The sequence below is a fragment of the Macrobrachium nipponense genome, chromosome 43, assembly GCF_015104395.2.
Source record: "Macrobrachium nipponense isolate FS-2020 chromosome 43, ASM1510439v2, whole genome shotgun sequence".
In the NCBI taxonomy this organism is placed as follows: Eukaryota; Metazoa; Arthropoda; class Malacostraca; order Decapoda; family Palaemonidae; genus Macrobrachium; species Macrobrachium nipponense.
Genome location: NC_061104.1, coordinates 15143896 through 15162861, shown reverse-complemented (window position 1 = coordinate 15162861; position 18966 = coordinate 15143896). Strand labels below are relative to the sequence as shown.

The 18966-nt window shown below is 33.5% G+C and overlaps 1 protein-coding gene across 18 annotated transcripts in view; it reads right to left on the bottom strand.

The window, feature by feature from the left end:
* Nucleotides 1–18966, bottom strand: part of LOC135213540 (rho GTPase-activating protein 26-like) — a 452328-nt gene that overhangs the window by 37028 nt on the left and 396334 nt on the right. For 10 of the 18 annotated variants that reach the window (XM_064247486.1, XM_064247473.1, XM_064247474.1 and 7 more), the window contains 8 exons: nt 16459–16564; nt 16015–16236; nt 15541–15646; nt 15129–15288; nt 13392–13589; nt 13012–13249; nt 11671–11853; nt 11325–11546 (listed from right to left, as the gene is read on the bottom strand). In XM_064247486.1, coding sequence (XP_064103556.1) covers nt 11325–11546; nt 11671–11853; nt 13012–13249; nt 13392–13589; nt 15129–15288; nt 15541–15646; nt 16015–16236; nt 16459–16564 — 1435 coding nt within the window. Of the gene's footprint in view, nt 1–5339; nt 5539–11324; nt 11547–11670; nt 11854–13011; nt 13250–13391; nt 13590–15128; nt 15289–15540; nt 15647–16014; nt 16237–16458; nt 16565–18966 lie in introns of those variants that run through there. The other 8 variants (XM_064247481.1, XM_064247483.1, XM_064247487.1 and 5 more) reach the window with 3 other exon arrangements.

The window sequence follows — 18966 nt, the reverse complement described above, 5'->3', positions numbered from 1 at the left end:
GCACAATATTTTGATTTATGGTGAAATTTTGAAAAAACTTTTTCCTTACGTCCATGCAGTAACTCTGTCGAAAAAATAAGAAATTCTTTCGTCCGATTGTCGTAATGTTTGCACCATTTTATATTAGCCATTACATAAAGTTTTATATATGAAAATGTGCTCAATTTTATGTAGAATACAACACTAAACAACCCATGGTTGTAGCTTTTATCAGTTTTGAAATATCTTCATATAAATAACGATAAGTGCCAAAATTTCAACCTTCGGTCAATTTTGACTTGACCGAAATGGTAAAAAAACACAGTTTTTTTGTAAGCTAAAACTCTTACATTCTAGTAATATTCAATAATTTATCTTCATTTTGCAACAAATTGGAAGTCTCTAGCACAATATTCCAATTTATGGTGAATTTTTGCAAAAACTTTTTCCTTACATCCGCGAGGTAACTGCCGAAAAAATCAGAAATTCTTTCGTCCGATTGTTGTAATGTTTGCACCGTTTTATATTAGCTGTTACATAAAGTCTTATACATGAAAATGTGCGCAATTTCATGTAGAATACAACAATAAACAACCCATGGTTGTTGCTTTTATCAGTTTTGAAATATTTTCATATAAATCATGAGAAGTGCCAAAATTTCAACCTTTGGTCAACTTTGACTCGATTGAAATGGTCGAAAAACGGAATTGTAAGCTAAAACTCTTACATTCTAGTAGTATTCAATCATTTACCTTCATTTTGCAACAAACGGGAAGACTCTAGCACAATATTTTGATTTATGGTGAATTTTTTAAAAAACCTTTTCCTTACGTTGGCGCGGTAACTGTGCCAAAAAAATCAGAAATTCTTTTGTCCAATTTCCATAATGTTTGCACTGTTTTATATTAGCCATTGCATAAAGTTTTATATATGAAAATGTGCAAAATTTCATGTAGAATACAACAAAAAACAACCTATGGTTGTAGCTTTTATCAGTTTTGAAATATTTTTATATAAATAACAATAAGTGCCAAAATTTTAACCTTCAGTCAACTTTGACTCGACTGTAATGGTTGAAAAACGCAATTGTAAGCTAAAACTCTTACATTCTAGCAATATTCAATAAATTACCTTCATTTTGCAACAAATTGGAAGACTCTAGCACAATATTTCAATTTAAGGTGAATTTTTGGAAAAAACTTTTTCCTTATGTCCGGGCGGTCAAAAAAATAAGAAATTCTTTCGTCCTATTGTCGTAATGTTTGCAACGTTTTATATTAGCCGTTACATAAAGTTTTATATATGAAAATGTGTGCAATTTCCTGTAGAATACAACAAAAAACAACCCATGGTTGTAGCTTTTATCAGATTTGAAATATCTTCATATAAATAACGATAAGTGCTAAAATTTCAACCTTCGGTCAACTTTGACTCGACCGAAATGGTAAAAAAACACAGTTGTAAGCTAAAACTCTTACATTCTAATAATATTCAATAATTTACCTTCATTTTGCAACAAATTGTAAGTCTCTAGCACAATATTTCGATTTATGGTGAATTTTTGAAAAAAAACTTTTTCCTTACATCCGCGAGGTAACTGCTGAAAAAATCAGAAATTCTTTCGTCCAATTGTTGTAATGTTCGCACCGTTTTATATTAACCGTTACATAAAGTCTTATATATGAAAATGTGTGCAATTTCATGTAGAATACAACCTAAAACAACCCATGGTTGTAGCTTTTATCAGTTTTGAAATATTTTCATATAAATCACAATAAGTGCCAAAATTTCAACCTTCGGTCAAATTTGACTCGACTGAAATGGTTGAAAAATGCAATTGTAAGCTAAAACTCTTACATTTTAGTAATATTCAATAATTTACCTTCATCTTGCAACAAATTGGAAGTCTCTAGCACAATATTTTGATTTCTGGTGAATTTTTGAAAAAACTTTTTCCTTTTGTCCACGCGGTAACTCTGCCGAAAAAATCAGAAATTCTTTCATCTGATTGTCGTAATGTTTGCACCGTTTTATATTAGCCGTTACATAAAGTTTTATATATGAAAATTTGCACAATTTCATGTAGAATACAACAAAAAATAACTCATGGTTATAGCTTTTATCACTTTTGAAATATTTTCATATAAATCACGATAAATAGACAAAATTCGACCTTTGGTCAACTTTAACTCGACTGAAATGGTCGAAAACTGCAATTGTAAGCTACAACATTTACAGTCAAGTAATATTCAATCATTTACCTTCATTTGGCAACAAACGGGAAGTCTCTAGCACAATATTTCGATTTATGGTGAATTTTTTAAAACTTTTTTTTTATGTTTGCACATTACGAATTCATGCATCATGTTGTGATAATATTTTCTCTGTGTTGCTTTGATCGTTTTACAATTTGTTATATACCAAAATCATTGCAATTTAGTGTACAGTACAACAACAAAATAATTAACTCATTAGCTTTAACTGTTTTACTCACAGCATGATTTGTATACAATTATATATGACATTTTTTTTTACACTGTCATATATTCCAAGATTTATATATGATAATTATATTTTTTTCATTTTTGATGGTTGCATACTAAACTTCAGGCAATGACAAAAGAAGGAGCCAAAAATGAACTCTTAATTTTGAAAACTAAGCGTGCTGTGATTTTTTGAAAAAGACTTTTGCATACGGGAGACACTTTCGGAAATACCGGCTCTGTGTTTAAGGGTTAATAAAATATGATTAGAAGGCCATAATGCACAAATATAAATTATTACTAGATTAAATTTTTATGATTTTTATGCAAATAATAACAACAGATCCGACCAAATTTCAGACATCTCAAAATAAATGTCAACTTTTGATAACAAGGTTGGGAGTAAAAAAAATATAAGCATCAAACGTTAAGTGGAACAATGTATCTGTTAACCCAAAAGTTCTAAGGAAAGTCGCTAGCTCCAGTTTCACTTGGGTTTACTTCTTTATCCTCTACTTCCTCCTTCTTTTGAGCTATTGCTCCACAATTCCTTCAATTATTCAGGGCTATCTGCCAATCAAAACCTGCAGGAATGCTCCTGGTTATCTGTATAACATGGAATAATCAAAACATGTCATTTTCAGGCAAGACAGTATCAAAATATACTGCCTGCATCACAATTACATGTCCTTTACAAGATAAAAATAATTTGCATAAAATCCTCAAGTAGCTTGTTATAGCTTATGGTGTAGCTAGCACTATTTATGTGAGCAATTGATGGCCATAGCGAAAAACCAGCAGTATCAACTTACTACAATACAAATTTGAGATAAAGAATTTAGTATTCTAAAAATCCTTGAAAATAACTGGCATTGGTCTCCCACTGACACACTATATAAAGGAGTGATAAAGGTGGCTCAGGTTAACTTACTGATTGTACATATGAAGCATCCTAGCATCACTCCACAAATTACACTGTAGCTTCAGTTTATAAGTTCTAGTTATAGCAGATACCAGATTTTTAAAGCTTATTATAAAAAGGCTTTATAATTACATAAAAAATGCATTTACACTATTACCAAACCATTAACCTTTCTAATATAAGGAAATATTCAAAAATGCAAAACTACAAAAAAAGCCTTCCCAAAACCAGAATATTCAGATAAATTATCGATAAAATCTGTGTGCAACAATTAAACTTTCAACAAATCTGCACAATGATAAAAATTAGAAGCAATGTACTATATAATCAATGCTGTAAGATGGTTTGCAAGAAACTCATGCTTTTGGAAGTGCATTCATGAATATTTTAAAATATTTTTATACACAATTTTTTTTCATACAAACCCATTCATCACATATGTGCCAATATTCATGCCTGAATATTTCCAGGATAATCAGTCTTTTTCTCTCTCAATCAAAAAAAGGGGTAGTCTACTAATGCAGGTGCAATTTACCAACTCCCTTTTTCATGCAACCTCTGAAAGAAGCAGCAAGTTTAAAGTGAAGTGTAAGGAGGTGGGCACTCATAAGATTAATAAGTTTATGAAAAAAACTTATAAGTGTTTACTTTGCATTTATGTAAATTTTGCTTGTACTGTAATTTTTTCTATACTGCAATGGTTTACTTCAGAATTTGACCATTTCTTATTAATAAGGTTGTATTTTTATTATTTTGATTCTTACCAGTTCTTTTTACAAAGTTCCTTTTTTAATATGCCTAAATATTCTGACTATATTCATGAAGGGGCTCTTAAAATACTCAAGAATAGTCCCATTCCATGCTCCTAAGCACTAGAGCAAGATCCAAATTTTGGGGTTTTGATGTCCCACAAGGAATTTCTCTAAACCTAGAAAAATCTCTTTTCCTCTTATGAAAAACATAATAGATAAGCTACTTCTGCTCTAGTTAAGAATAACATAATAGATAAGCTACTTCTGCTCTAGTTAAGAATATAAGTTAAGTCCATGAGGTTAAAGTACCAAAAAATGCAACCATGTATCACTTGATATTGGAGATTTTATGCCCCCCCCCCCCCCCCCCCCCCCCAAACCCCCCCCCCCCCCCCTCCCCCCCCCCCCCCCCCACCCACAAACAAACAAAAAATGTCCGCAAGCAGAAAAATAGCAAAATGACTGAATCAACACTCTTCTTGTGTCACCAGCTGCAGACTTTGTATGGTTGAAAGTCAAAGTTCTACAAGTCATTACCATGACTGCTGCTATTTTCTCAGCTGAGAAAAAACCCTCTCTCTGTGACTGAAAATCTCCAGGCATTAAAATGAAGGTTGTACAGATGGTTGTAGAACCTGCATAAATATGTCTTCTTGAAGACCACTTGATGCTCATGTGGTTGTTGGTTAGCAAGGCTAGCAGCTTTGTAAACTCCTCTTCCTGAAACCTAAGTGAAGATTTCAGAATCATTCTTGCGTTCTGAGCTACATATTTTCTCCTGAACTTGCATAATATACTGTTTTACTCACAGCATGATTTGTATACAATTATATATGACATTTTTTTTTACGCTGTCATATATTCCAAGATTTATATATGATAATTATATTTTTTTCATTTTTGATGGTTGCATACTAAACTTCAGGCAATGACAAAGAGGAGCCAAAAATGAACTCTTAATTTTGAAAACTAAGCGTGCTGTGATTTTTTGAAAAAGACTTTTGCATACGGGAGACACTTTCGGAAATACCGGCTCTGTGTTTAAGGGTTAATAAAATATGATTAGAAGGCCATAATGCACAAAATAAATTATTACTAGATTAAATTTTTATGATTTTTATGCAAATAATAACAACAGATCCGACCAAATTTCAGACATCTCAAAAATAAATGTCAACTTTTGATAACAAGGTTGGGAGTAAAAAAAATATAAGCATCAAACGTTAAGTGGAACAATGTATCTGTTAACCCAAAAGTTCTAAGGGAAGTCGCTAGCTCCAGTTTCACTTGGGTTTACTTCTTTGTCCTCTACTTCCTCCTTCTTTTGAGTTATTGCTCCACAATTCCTTCAATTATTCAGGGCTATCTGCCAATCAAAACCTGCAGGAATGCTCCTGGTTATCTGTATAACATGGAATAATCAAAACATTTCATTTTCAGGCAAGACAGTATCAAAATATACTGCCTGCATCACAATTACATGTCCTTTACAAGATAAAAATAATTTGCATAAAATCCTCAAGTAGCTTGTTATAGCTTATGGTGTAGCTAGCACTATTTATGTGAGCAATTGATGGCCATAGCGAAAAAACAGCAGTATCAACTTACTACAATACAAATTTGAGATAAAGAATTTAGTATTCTAAAAATCCTTGAAAATAACTGGCATTGGTCTCCCACTGACACACTATATAAAGGAGTGATAAAGGTGGCTCAGGTTAACTTACTGATTGTACATATGAAGCATCCTAGCATCACTCCACAAATTACACTGTAGCTTCAGTTTATAAGTTCTAGTTATAGCAGATACCAGATTTTTAAAGCTTATTATAAAAAGGCTTTATAATTACATAAAAAATGCATTTACACTATTACCAAACCATTAACCTTTCTAATATAAGGAAATATTCAAAAATGCAAAAAACTACAAAAAAAGCCTTCCCAAAACCAGAATATTCAGATAAATTATCGATAAAATCTGTGTGCAACAATTAAACTTTCAAACAAATCTGCACAATGATAAAAATTAGAAGCAATGTACTATATAATCAATGCTGTAAGATGGTTTGCAAGAAACTCATGCTTTTGGAAGTGCATTCATGAATATTTTTAAAATATTTTTATACACAATTTTTTTTCATACAAACCCATTCATCACATATGTGCCAATATTCATGCCTGAATATTTCCAGGATAATCAGTCTTTTTCTCTCTCAATCAAAAAAAGGGGTAGTCTACTAATGCAGGTGCAATTTACCAACTCCCTTTTTCATGCAACCTCTGAAAGAAGCAGCAAGTTTAAAGTGAAGTGTAAGGAGGTGGGCACTCATAAGATTAATAAGTTTATGAAAAAACTTATAAGTGTTTACTTTGCATTTATGTAAATTTTGCTTGTACGTACTGTAATTTTTTCTATACTGCAATGGTTTACTTCAGAATTTGACCATTTCTTATTAATAAGGTTGCATTTTTATTATTTTGATTCTTACCAGTTCTTTTTACAAAGTTCCTTTTTAATATGCCTAAATATTCTGACTATATTCACGAAGGGGCCCTTAAAATACTCAAGAATAGTCCCATTCCATGCTCCTAAGCACTAGAGCAAGATCCAAATTTTGGGGTTTTGATGTCCCACAAGGAATTTCTCTAAACCTAGAAAAATCTCTTTTCCTCTTATGGAAAATATAATAAATAGATAAGCTAGTTCTGCTCTAGTTAACGATATAAGTTACGTCCATGAGGTTAAAGTACCAAAAAAGGCAACCATGTATCACTTGATATTGGAGATTTTATGCCCCCCCCCCCCCCAAACAAAAAAAAAATGTCCGCAAGCAGAAAAATAGCAAAATGACTGAATCAACACTCTTCTTGTGTCACCAGCTGCAGACTTTGTATGGTTGAAAGTCAAAGTTCTACAGGTCATTACCATGACTGCTGCTATTTTCTCAGCTGAGAAAAACCCCTCTCTCTGAGACTGAAAATCTCCAGGCATTAAAATAAAGGTTGTATAGATGGTTGTAGAACCTGCATAAATATGTCTTCTTGAAGAGCACTTGATGCTCATGTGGTTGTTGGTTAGCAAGGCTAGCAGCTTTGTAAACTCCTCTTCCTGAAACCTAAGTGAAGATTCCAGAATCATTCTTGCATTCTGAGTTACATATTTTCTCCTGAACTTGCATAATAATGTCAAATATAGGTAAGGTGCAGACTTAAGGATCAACTCACAAATGTAACATTACATCTACTTTCAGGATGCTTTATTCTCATATAGGCTGAGCAATACATCAGAGGACTGTGCCTCATACATTCCACAGACAGATCCACCATAGGTATCCCCCACAAACACTAAAGAGCCTTGGACATTTCTATGCTTAGATCCACCGCTCTGACAAAGAAACTTCATCTCCCCTGCTGAAACTGATATAACGCTAATTTTCCTCGCACAAACCTTGGGACAATCTAGTATTATTTCTTGTGGGCTCAAGTTTCTTTCTTGCTGGTCTGCACAACTTATTTGAAGGCTTCCTCCCTGATTTTACAGTTAAGCAATTGTTTCAAGGAGTCAACCATAACAATTATGGCTATCCTGTTAATAACTGAAAATGAAAAAAGGCTTGGAGACCTAAGAAGACAGTTTTCACTACTACAAAGTTGTCGTCATCTGACCCACATCATCCAAGAACTCCATTATTTGATGGTTCAGAAGATTCTTCCAGAACTGACTTCATAAAACTAGCTTCTCTAGTGACAATAGATACTAAGTCAGCAAGTGCTACAGCTTGACTAAGGGATCTGGGCTTCTACAGAATCTCTGGATGAATCTCTGGATCAGGGGTATAATCTTTTAATACAGTCATCCATCTGGCAACTCCTTTGTACTGTATACAATCCAATTTCTACCAATTAATGTGTAGTCTAAAGCTCTGACAAACTTGAGGAAGCTGGGTTGCTATTGCAGACAAACTACTTTTTTCTGCATGAATTAAAGCTAGGTAACATGCTTGGTATGAACGGCCTTAGATTTTGAAGAATCTGAAGAAATTGGTCAAGTAGTAAGATAGCTTTAAGGAGAACCAAAAGATGATCTTAACCATTACCAGATCCTCACCCTTCCAAACATAGGTATTAGTGCAGGATATGGCTGTAGCTGATAGAAGAGTGAACCCTCAGTTGGAACTAACATCTCTAATAGCAGCTAGTTATAATTTAACAGCTGAAGTTTCCTTCTTAGTTTGGGTGGTTGCAAACCAACGATATCTTTTAGCCAACTGACTACTTCAGAAATATAAGTTTCAATTTGAACTGCTATTGAAGTAGCTTGTTCATCTTCATCACTGTGCTTAACCAGCTTTACTTGGTCATTGAGGCATCAAAATGAGGCTTCTTGGCAGATGTCATAGGTGTTTTTTAGGAGTTCCTGCCTTTCGAGTATCAAAAATAGACATTGTTTTCTGCAATACGGAGTCAAGAAGAGATCTGCAATTACAGTTCTCCTTTTGTGAAGCCACCGCTTTGAGCATAGATCTCCGACAGCACAAAACTAGCCAGCAAGTATTTGCATTACCTCACTGTTTCCCCAGTTCAAGCGTTGTAAGATTTTACTTGTGGTATGTAAATAGGAGAAACTATTCTGCATTTATCTTTGTTAGTAAGCTTGTAAATAAACCTTTGTTCTGTTTGTGTATCTTTCTATACTATTCATATCCCCAGTTTCAACTGTTGGTGTTGAATTCTTTTTGTTTATTATAATATCAAACATGGAGCGGACCTCTCTCGGTTCGTAACACACACCCTAAATTGTCTCGCCACACCCTAAATAGAATAGAATGAAGGTGTCATCCTCTCTCTTATTCAAAAAAGGAGACATCAAAAGTAAAAATCCAGACATGCACAGCAGCAGTCTTTAAACACCTTGAATGGTATGTGCTCTTCCACCTTCAGTTTCACAAGTAAGACAGAGAGCACTTTTGTCCAAAATATGGTCTACAAAAACCTATTAGCAAAGACAAGGAGGAGCGAAGTGCCCTACCTAGGGCACACCAAAAAATGATACAATAAAGGGTATTTACAGAGCACTTCATAGAAATCATACACAAAGCCACAAAACACAAAACTCTGATCAGCAACAGACATAATTATTACAATATATGGCAACAAAACACACGATAATAAATGCCTATCTAGACCTAGAAATACCCAAAAAATCAGTCAGACTAGCAAATTAAGGATGTTAGAGCAAAGAAAAAATAAAAATAAGTAAAATACTTAAAATCATAACAAAATGATTAAAAACAGCACCAAATATAAGGCAAAACACAAAATGGAGTACTTTCTGTGTCTCCAGTACAATGAACTCTTCATTTCCTACTGAATCACTGAGGAAGAATATGAATATGAGGTAGTCAAAAGCACTGCGAGAGGTGAACAATAGGGGAAGACTGCCAGAACTGTTAACACCCTACAGAATCACAACAAATAACTTCACAGTAGTATATATACTTGTGGGCTCAGATAGTGTCTGCTTAGTAGACTACCTTCTGTTTGACAGACAAAAGACTGATGAACCTGGAAATATTTTGCAATGAATGTTAGGCATATATGTGATTAATAGGATTGCAATTTGTATATTAAAGGTTAATAATGCCCTATGTTAGGCATATAAAGAAATTCATAAACATTTTTAAAAATGTCAAAATCCTAATCTTTCATATGTTATTAAATAAACTGAATACTGTTAGCAACCATGTTTCAATCATATGCTTTAATAAACAACTATCATTAATTGTTGTTGGAAAATGCAACATGAACCATGAGATCTTTATATCTTCCCGCAGAAAGAGACAGCTATGAAACATCACTTATATCTGAAAATTTCTCAAGCAAACCAAAGTTCAGTATTCTAAATGCAAAAAAAGCTATTCCCAAGCAGATGCTTCCACTTTTCCTCTCACTTAGCTCCATCTTATTTAAGGAGGAAATTCATGTTCTCTCCACATTTAAAGGGGAAGAAGTTGTGTGACTAAAAGTTTACTTCAAACATTCTTACTAAATGCTTTTATAAATGCTTATTTAAATGGGGTTTGATTCTTGTTTATGACATTAAACTTTCAGTAATAAATATAATTAACTAGTTTCCAGAACCAGAAATTTTAGCTATATATACGTACTTATTTATTCTGTGTCAAAGCTTATAAGTAGCAATTTCAGTTGTAAGTTTAAAACATCAAATCTAGTTTAAAAATTCCATTTATATGCCATCAAAAATACCCAACCAATTTACATGAACCGCTACTTGGGAATTTAAAATAAAGAGCAGAAAAAACATTTAACACAAAAGGTACTGCAATTTTACGTCAAAACTATTTTTCCAAGCTAAATTTTATGATACTATTCAGAATTATTGAGATTAATTTTTCTTGCAGATTTCAACATACTGTATAAATTGCAAACAAATCTAACTAATTCATAACATACATATATGGTGACATGGTGCCTACGACATGAGAATCAGGATCTTAAATGGTTTCAAAGGATACCATAACAGGATATTGCATAAATTCAATTATCAGGGATAATATACTGAAGAAATGTGAAGGCCATACATTCTGCATATTTTGTGAATGTACATAAAAATCTTGTATTACTATTAAATTTGAACAAAGTACTCCATGCATAAAAAGAATGTACAGTAGGTACTTTAAAATAGCGGACCAGAAATTATCTGAAGGGATGCAATCAAGACCATTTTATATCCATTTGATTTACAGTGAATGCATCAAAAGTTTAAAGATCATGCTATGAATTATTTGGGAAAACCAAAAATTATCATCATCAAGACTGTCTTAATGCTTCTTGTAAGGATACTTTTGGGTAGGAGTGCTGAAGAATTAACAAGAAGGAATAGGATCATGCAAAGGAAAAGAAACCATTTAACATCATAACAATGACAAGACCTTCATTTTAAAGTAAAAAAAAAACTTGCTAGAAGGTAAAGGTACAAGAAATAAAAAGCTTTCTCGTGTCACATGTACACCAAATGTGAAATGCAAATGTGGAGGGCTAACTGACCAAAATGCTACTTTAGGGAAAAATATATGGAATTGCTAAAAACAAGAATCAGGCAGTATAAGAAAACAGAAATGGAGGGAAGATGGAGGTATAAGTGCGAGCAAAAGCTGCGTGACATACTGCTGTTGTTATATGAATAATAATTTGATTGCTGCACACGGACGTCTCGATGAGGACCATTAGCACCCATTTGATGGGGTGCCATAACATGGGGAGGAAACCTCTTACTTGTCTGTGGAGAAGATGACAGAGAGTTGGATGGTGGCTGTGTGAGCTCTCTTGAAGATCTTGAAGATAAAGACTCACTAGAGCTACTTGTGCTCTGAACACCATCATTACGATCTGAAAATATTATACATTAGTAACTTGAAATTGAAATTGGCCTTCTAAGAATACTAACTACAAGTAATGCAGAGAACAACATGCTGTGGGTCTTCTCGTGATTTAGGCAGTGCTCATAACTCACCCGAAAGAGGATTGACAAATGATAATGCTCCACCCCCTCTTGCTTGACCATTTGTAGGTGCTGGAGGCCTGGCAGGTCGGTTATTAGTTATGCTTTCATAATAACCACTTAATCCAACAGAACCACCAACGACTGAAGTTAAGGAGACGAGGGAGCTATGAGAATTATGCCCCGGATTCAAACCTGTAATATGTAAAATGGTATTATTATATAGGAAAAAACTATATAATGAATATGTTCATAAAAAATTAGAGCAATTTCTTTGAAATTACACGCATTTAAACTTATTCTTGAAGCTGCTAACACTAACAAATATCCTTACAAGAATGTCCCATTTCACGATTCTAAAACATACCAGAAATTGAGTTTTGAAACGCTTGTAATTATTTGTCTCCCATATCTCCAATGTAATGCAAATTGTTTGCATTGGGCTCAACAGGTATAAGGATACATAATGTGGAAAAACTGAAAAATAAATGATGGAAAGTTGTGCACAATTATACAAAATTTTACAAATTGAAAAATATAAAAAAAACATAAAAGACAATGCCCTGGCAGAATTCTAAAACTGACACAGCAAAGTGGTTAAAATTCTTGACCTTCTGTTTTCTTCTAATAACTACTTGCTGCATTTCACCTCTTAGCTTGATATTACATCCTTGCTGGGAAAAATTCCTCTTGTTACTTATCATTTGTAGTATTTTGACCCGGTTCAGCAAGATGACATGCACATCTTTATTCTTTTATTCTTTATTTCCCATGTAGGTATTATCCCTAATATCCCTAAATGCTTGTCTTGTGATAATCTGACACCATCCTTTGCTGACATTCTGTTTCACTCCCAGCTTAGATTCATTTCAGCCCTGCTTGTTCTATAAAAAACTTTGTGGACTGCATTAGATAGCTTCATGATTTTATACTGCATCTACTCTCTCATCTTTGTAATAAAAATTAGGTCTGGTGTTCAAGAAATTACTAAGCGAAAGTCACAAACTCAAGGATCAATGGGTTTAATCAGTCCTCCATACCACTCACTTTCAGTATGCATATTCTTTGCCTTTTGCCACGTTTCCTAAATTATTTTACCTGTGGATCATGTACTTCAGAAATGATTTAAAAATTTGTTTATAATTTCATTTCTTGGTGGGCATGATTACTAATTTTAATGTTAGACTAGGCAATTTCTAAGTAGTCATGTTGTTATAGAAGCTTCTTGTTATCTTCTGTTTCTCTAACTCTAATATTTTATGTCCATACTGCAACTGTTAATTACCAATTTGCATAGCTGTATAAAATTCCATTCAATAATTAATGATAAACACGATTGATCTTTGTTGTTACCTGAATTAAGACTAGATATAGACTGTGCATTGTTCCAGACATGAGTGGCAGAAGGTGGTGGGGGTACATTAGCATAAACACTGGATGTGTGAGAGCGTAGTCCTGTCCCTACACCTGATCCAGTTGTCTGTGTCTTCAGATTTGAAAGCGCATCAGATCGCTGCATGTGTGAAGGAAGACCTGGAGCTCCAAAATGCACTGTTTGGGGTTCACTTGTAGTAAAGGATGTCACAACCTTCTGAAAATCATGATTTACATAAACACTTAGATACACCACATTACAATATTAATTTCAGTATTTAAAGAAAATAAAAAATATCTGCAATCACAGCTATACTTGAAAAATTAGTGGTAAACAACCAATCAGATTTAATGTCTACCTGTAAAACTGGTGGATGTTTAGTGTTTGATACAGGTGCAGATGAGTTAGAGTTGTGATTGACTGGCTGGGAAGCACTGCCTGTTTGATTTTGGAGAGGTGGAGGTGGTGAGGATTTAGGTGGTGTCTGTCTGTGTGGTCCTGAGGTATCTCCAATGCGACCAACATCCACAACAGGCTCAGGAACATTATTAAAAATCTGCAGATAAAACAGAGAAACAAAGATATGAATTCAACATCATATGTTTACATAATTTACGTTATTATAAGTATACACTATTTGGTTAATTTGCAATAGGAAAGTAGTTTAAAAACTAGGGTGATCCCAAAGAATGACTAGAGTTATTCCATAGCAACACTTTGTAACAACGCTAAATTTTTTGTTTTAATGTTTTAATTACACAGCTTACTGACACAGGTAAGGGTTCTGCATTACAGTATTCATTTACATTACAAATGTATAATGCCAGCTAATGTTTTCTTAAATTTTCCTTATAATATGGCCTTAGCATAAAAAATTTTATATACATCTTTGAGTATTATTTGGAAAATATATATGCTTTCCCTGCCTCACATAACTGGAGACAGTGAATGTGTGTTCTTTTTACATTCTGCCTCCTTAATCATATTTCCTTGCACTAGTAGCTTCAACATCACAAAGAAAAATAGCTTGTGTAGTACTTCTGGCTACCTATAAATTTTATACAAAATGTGTACGTACTTCTTATTGAAACTCAATATAACGTAAAGTATTAAATATAATAAAATTTCTACAGAAGATGGCAGACAAAAGTATTAATTAAACATACACAAATCCTTATAAGAAACATGAAAATAAACTAGGATAATCAACCCATGGAACATTTGTTCATGTAAGGATATTTTTTTTTAAACAAATCAGTGAAGTGATTAGTAGGTCAGTTAAGAAAACAGCATTTGTTCATGCGGGTTGTAAAAAATCAGTTTCATAATAAAATCCATTACATATTCACTCAAACATAGTACAGTATTTTCAAAATGTTTAACCTCAATAGAGAAAGTAGCCTTACATATAGTGCCCTTTTAAAGATCCAGACTAAGGAGAAGATGATGTGCCTGGCTACCTTTTTAATAGTCTAGCCAACAGACTGCAAACCTTTGATATAATCCTAAGATGTAAGACATTTTTATACTGATTATCTCCCATTATGTAGTTATTAAATCATAAATTGAATATGAAATTAACGCTTTAAAAGAGAGAGTGATCCTGTGACTACATTCATATAGTAAACACTTCTTTTGCATTCATAATAAACTAACAAATTAGCTTATTATGCAGAAATCAAAAGAGCCTATAACTATAATTATACGACAGACTATACTTCTCTCTCGTTATGTATAAATACTGTAATGTTAAAATTAATACAAAAGTAATACATAGTATATAGATTCAAATTCAGAAGTAATACAAAATTATGTTTATATTTTGAGAGAGAGGGTTTTTAGGGTTTTTAACCTCTCCCTACTAATGGACCCATATTCTATAGTTTGTTATGCTCCTCAATGTCTAACATTTTCTTTGACCTACACTCTTATGTTATTTTACTTTAAAATAGTTGGCTCTTATCAAAATCAGGAATTTTGAAAGTTTACTACATACTATATACCATAGCATTACAGTATGTACTTACATTTTCTCCCAACTGGAATTCTAAAATTAAATATATTCATTACATACAGTATTTTCCTGCATTCATACCTTATCAAAATGTTCAATAAGTATTTCAACAACTATGTTGCAGAATTTAATGTCCATTATGGCAGCCACTGTCTCCTCTTCTGGTCTGAGTAAAGTTGGTCCAAAGCAAACACCAAGATTACTAACAGTCATTAAGTTTTTCTCACTCTTGTTAGAAACACTGCAAAAGAAAAAAAAAGAAAAAATAAATATGGTCAAGTCTTGACACTGAAACAATAGGAAAAAAAAGGTTGTTCTGTGAACAGTGCAAAACAATAAATATACTTAAAGACTTGCAAAACAATAAATGTACTTAAGAGACTTGCAATATATTATGATAAAAAAATTGTCTTTACTAGTATATAGAAACAATCCAAAATCTCATGCACAAAAACAATCTGACTGAAGTAAGGGTAAAACCTCTGGTACTTACTTGGCTAAGTGCTGAATTAGAGTTTTAAGAACTAAAAAATTTGTCTTTGGCAGTTTGTGAGTTAAAACATGGATCTCATTCACTCTCTGAAAGAGCCGGTCTTGTTCTGAAAGGGGGGAAATATATCTAAAGTTACTGAAATATCCTATAAAATTCAAAGAACCCAAGTTTTACACTGTTGAGTGATATACCAAGTTTCACTTACTATAAACATTTAAAAAAAATCATTTTGCATTTTCTTCATTATGTATTTTCAACGAACCATACTGAATATGTATGGAACACTAATCACTACTCATATGAGATCAACACAGTTTCAAATAATTGGCAGTCTAACTGGTAACTTAAGTGATATGACAAATAATGAAACACACATTGACAGGAAGAAATTTTTTAAAGCATTACTTGGATCCATCCTAAAGAGATTTTCTATTAAATGTATAAATAAGTAACAAAAGTTAATTTGTTTCTCACTGGCAGCAGCAATGAAGGCACTGTGAAGCTTGTACGTCATGAGGGGCTCTGGAAGATTACGGAAGTACTGCTTGATGGCAGATGTTATTGTCTTCACCTCCCACTCAGCTGGATCATCTAAAACTAACTTCTCAGCTTTTCGACGATCCAGTCCCAAGGCAAGTAACTTGGTTACCTTACTCCCTACACCTACTAACCGGTAAAGACCCTGATCTTCCAAACCTGTTGACAGGTAACGAGTCATCAGGCATTTAAAATGCTACATAATGATTATCCTATGGCTTTTGAGTTACAAAATCAAGAAAAATTACATTATTATTTTTGTGTGAAACAATATCAAGGTGGTACAACTAATGGATTTTTCATTTCTAACTGTTAAGGATGAGGTGATGTTAATTGTGAAACCCTAAAATAGCATAACATAGTTTTACATGTAAAACTTACCTCTACTTTCTAACATAGATATTGCTTTGGATAAGAAGTTTAAACCTACATCATCTAAACAAGTCTCTTCCTGTGATCCTGGCGGTCCACTTGGATGAGCATACATCTGTGAAAGAAATGGAGAAACTAAACAACAAAGGTAATATCATTTTTACAATCTACTCTAAGTGAACAGCAAACAACCTGACAACTAAGTTTGCTTGTAGCAACCAAAGTATCTACCCAACTGTAAAACAGTCCTATTTACCAACTAGTAAGTCTCAAAAACTGAATGAATCCTAACATAAGCATCTTTTAACTAAACAATAATAGGGTATTGAAAAGTTTTAGTTGAAATTTGTTCAGTTTCAAACTTACAAATATTTGACCCTATTTCTTAAAACTTCTTTAGTACTATAAAAAATTCATTTTTAAAGCATTGGTCTGTCATAAAATTTTTGGAGGATATACACAGTAGAATGCAACACGCAAAAAGTACCTGACTCACTATGACAAAGTAGTAACATAAATTTTGTAAACATCTTGAAATATAAGAACAACTTCAACTCATAAAAAAGTTCTGATTATGGTCTTGACATAAACTTTCATCTGCCACTTTATATACAAACATAACAGCAACACCAGAGGCCAGTGACTCAACTCAAGATCAGAGAAATGAAAAACGAGCCAGAATGGTAGTCAAGTCCCAGCTAACCAAATTAATCCTTTAAATGAGTACTGTAATTTTATTAACTATCACATTACCATGCAATATATGTCCCTTACCAAACCCTAACCAGCTTCTCTTTACAAGCATTCCAATTACTAAAATCAGACAGAACAGGCGACGGATCTTCAGACACTTATACACGATGACCTACCATATACGTAGTACAAATCTTGATTGAAATTGCTTAATCAAGTAAGAGGAGTTGTGATGACAAGCTTAGTGTGACAAACACTCTAATAGAAAGACACAATCTTTGTTGATGCACCTCTTTATAGGAGGGTCTAGCCATGTATGTAGTATCAGGTTTGACTGATATCACCTTCATCCATGTTGGAGGAGCTGCACAAGGACAGTATGACAGAAATGCTGGCCAAAAAACAGATAAGACAATCTCCCTTCACACATCTAATAATGATATGGTCTGCCTTGTATCAAGGTTGACTTAAATTCTCTCATCATTGTAGGAGTTGCGATAACACGTGGCAGAAGACTGGAACACCTCCCTTTATTCCCATTGATGCATGGTCTTCCTTTGTACCATAATTAAAAACACTTCAAAGTCGTAAGAAGAATTATGGTAATAAAATAAGTGTGTCTGACACTATGCACAACAGACAGATGGATTATCTCCCTACATACACATCTAAGCATGTTGATCTACCCTAGTACATACAAAGCTTAAGGGCCATCCATCAAACAGTGGATAAGAAGCTGTAATGACATGGTAACTGTGACAGACACACTGACAAACAGGCAGATGAAGATTGCTCTCCTTGCACAAACTTAGCATGGTGGTCTACATTTGCTTATCAAGGGCTTACCAAGTATTAGCAATATGAGAAACTGTCATGTAACCAGTTTTTCCATCTGCTGGTGCCATTTACAGTTAACCTACACATCAACAACTGCTAGCTGTAAACTGTTTCCTTTGTAATAATTGGCCGAGTTATTTTGTTCCTGAATCCCACTAGAACTGTTTCCACTATTGGAAGGAAAAATTCAATGTCCAGTAATTGATTAAAATACTGTACTAAGATGGCAACACTGCCTTCTAGAAGACTTCAGAACTACACAATGCACTTCAGTCACTCATAGACCAATCATTCAACTAACCTCTTGCTTGGTTGAATTTTTATTTTTATTTAGATGAGGAAAAACATTTAAAATTACTAGTTGCTGTTAGTTTTTGTTCCTTATCATAATATGACAAGCTAACATTTGCTAAATTTATCCATATGTTTTCTCTAAAAAATATTAAGGCAGTCCCCAGGTTACGACGGGGGTTCCGTTCTTGAGACATGTCGTAAGCCAAAAATCGTCGTAAGCCGGAACATCGTCAAAAATCCTAAGAAAACCTTACTTTTAATGCTTTGGGTGCATTGAAAACTATGTAAACTGCATTCTTATGGCATTTTTCATCAAAAAAACCTTCAAATATTGATTATTTTGCATTTTTGGTGTCATATTTCATCTGCCAGATGAGCGTTGTAGGCGTCGTAACCCTGGAAATAATGTCTGATGAATATAATTGAGAAGCGTCGTAACCTCGGAACATCGTAAGCCAAGACCGTCGTAACCCAGGGACTGCCTTTACCTCCTAAGAGCCGAGGCAAGGAGTCGATGGATGAAATAATTTAAAGTAAGAAATGATAAAGCCTAAAATCTATTTTATGTATATAATGATCTACATTTGTTCCTAGTCTGACTTACATCCCATCAACTGTGTAGGAGTTACAATGATGCAAGAAGTGCAACAGATACTGACAAACTTTGACACCATGTCCAACTGAAATCCCTTC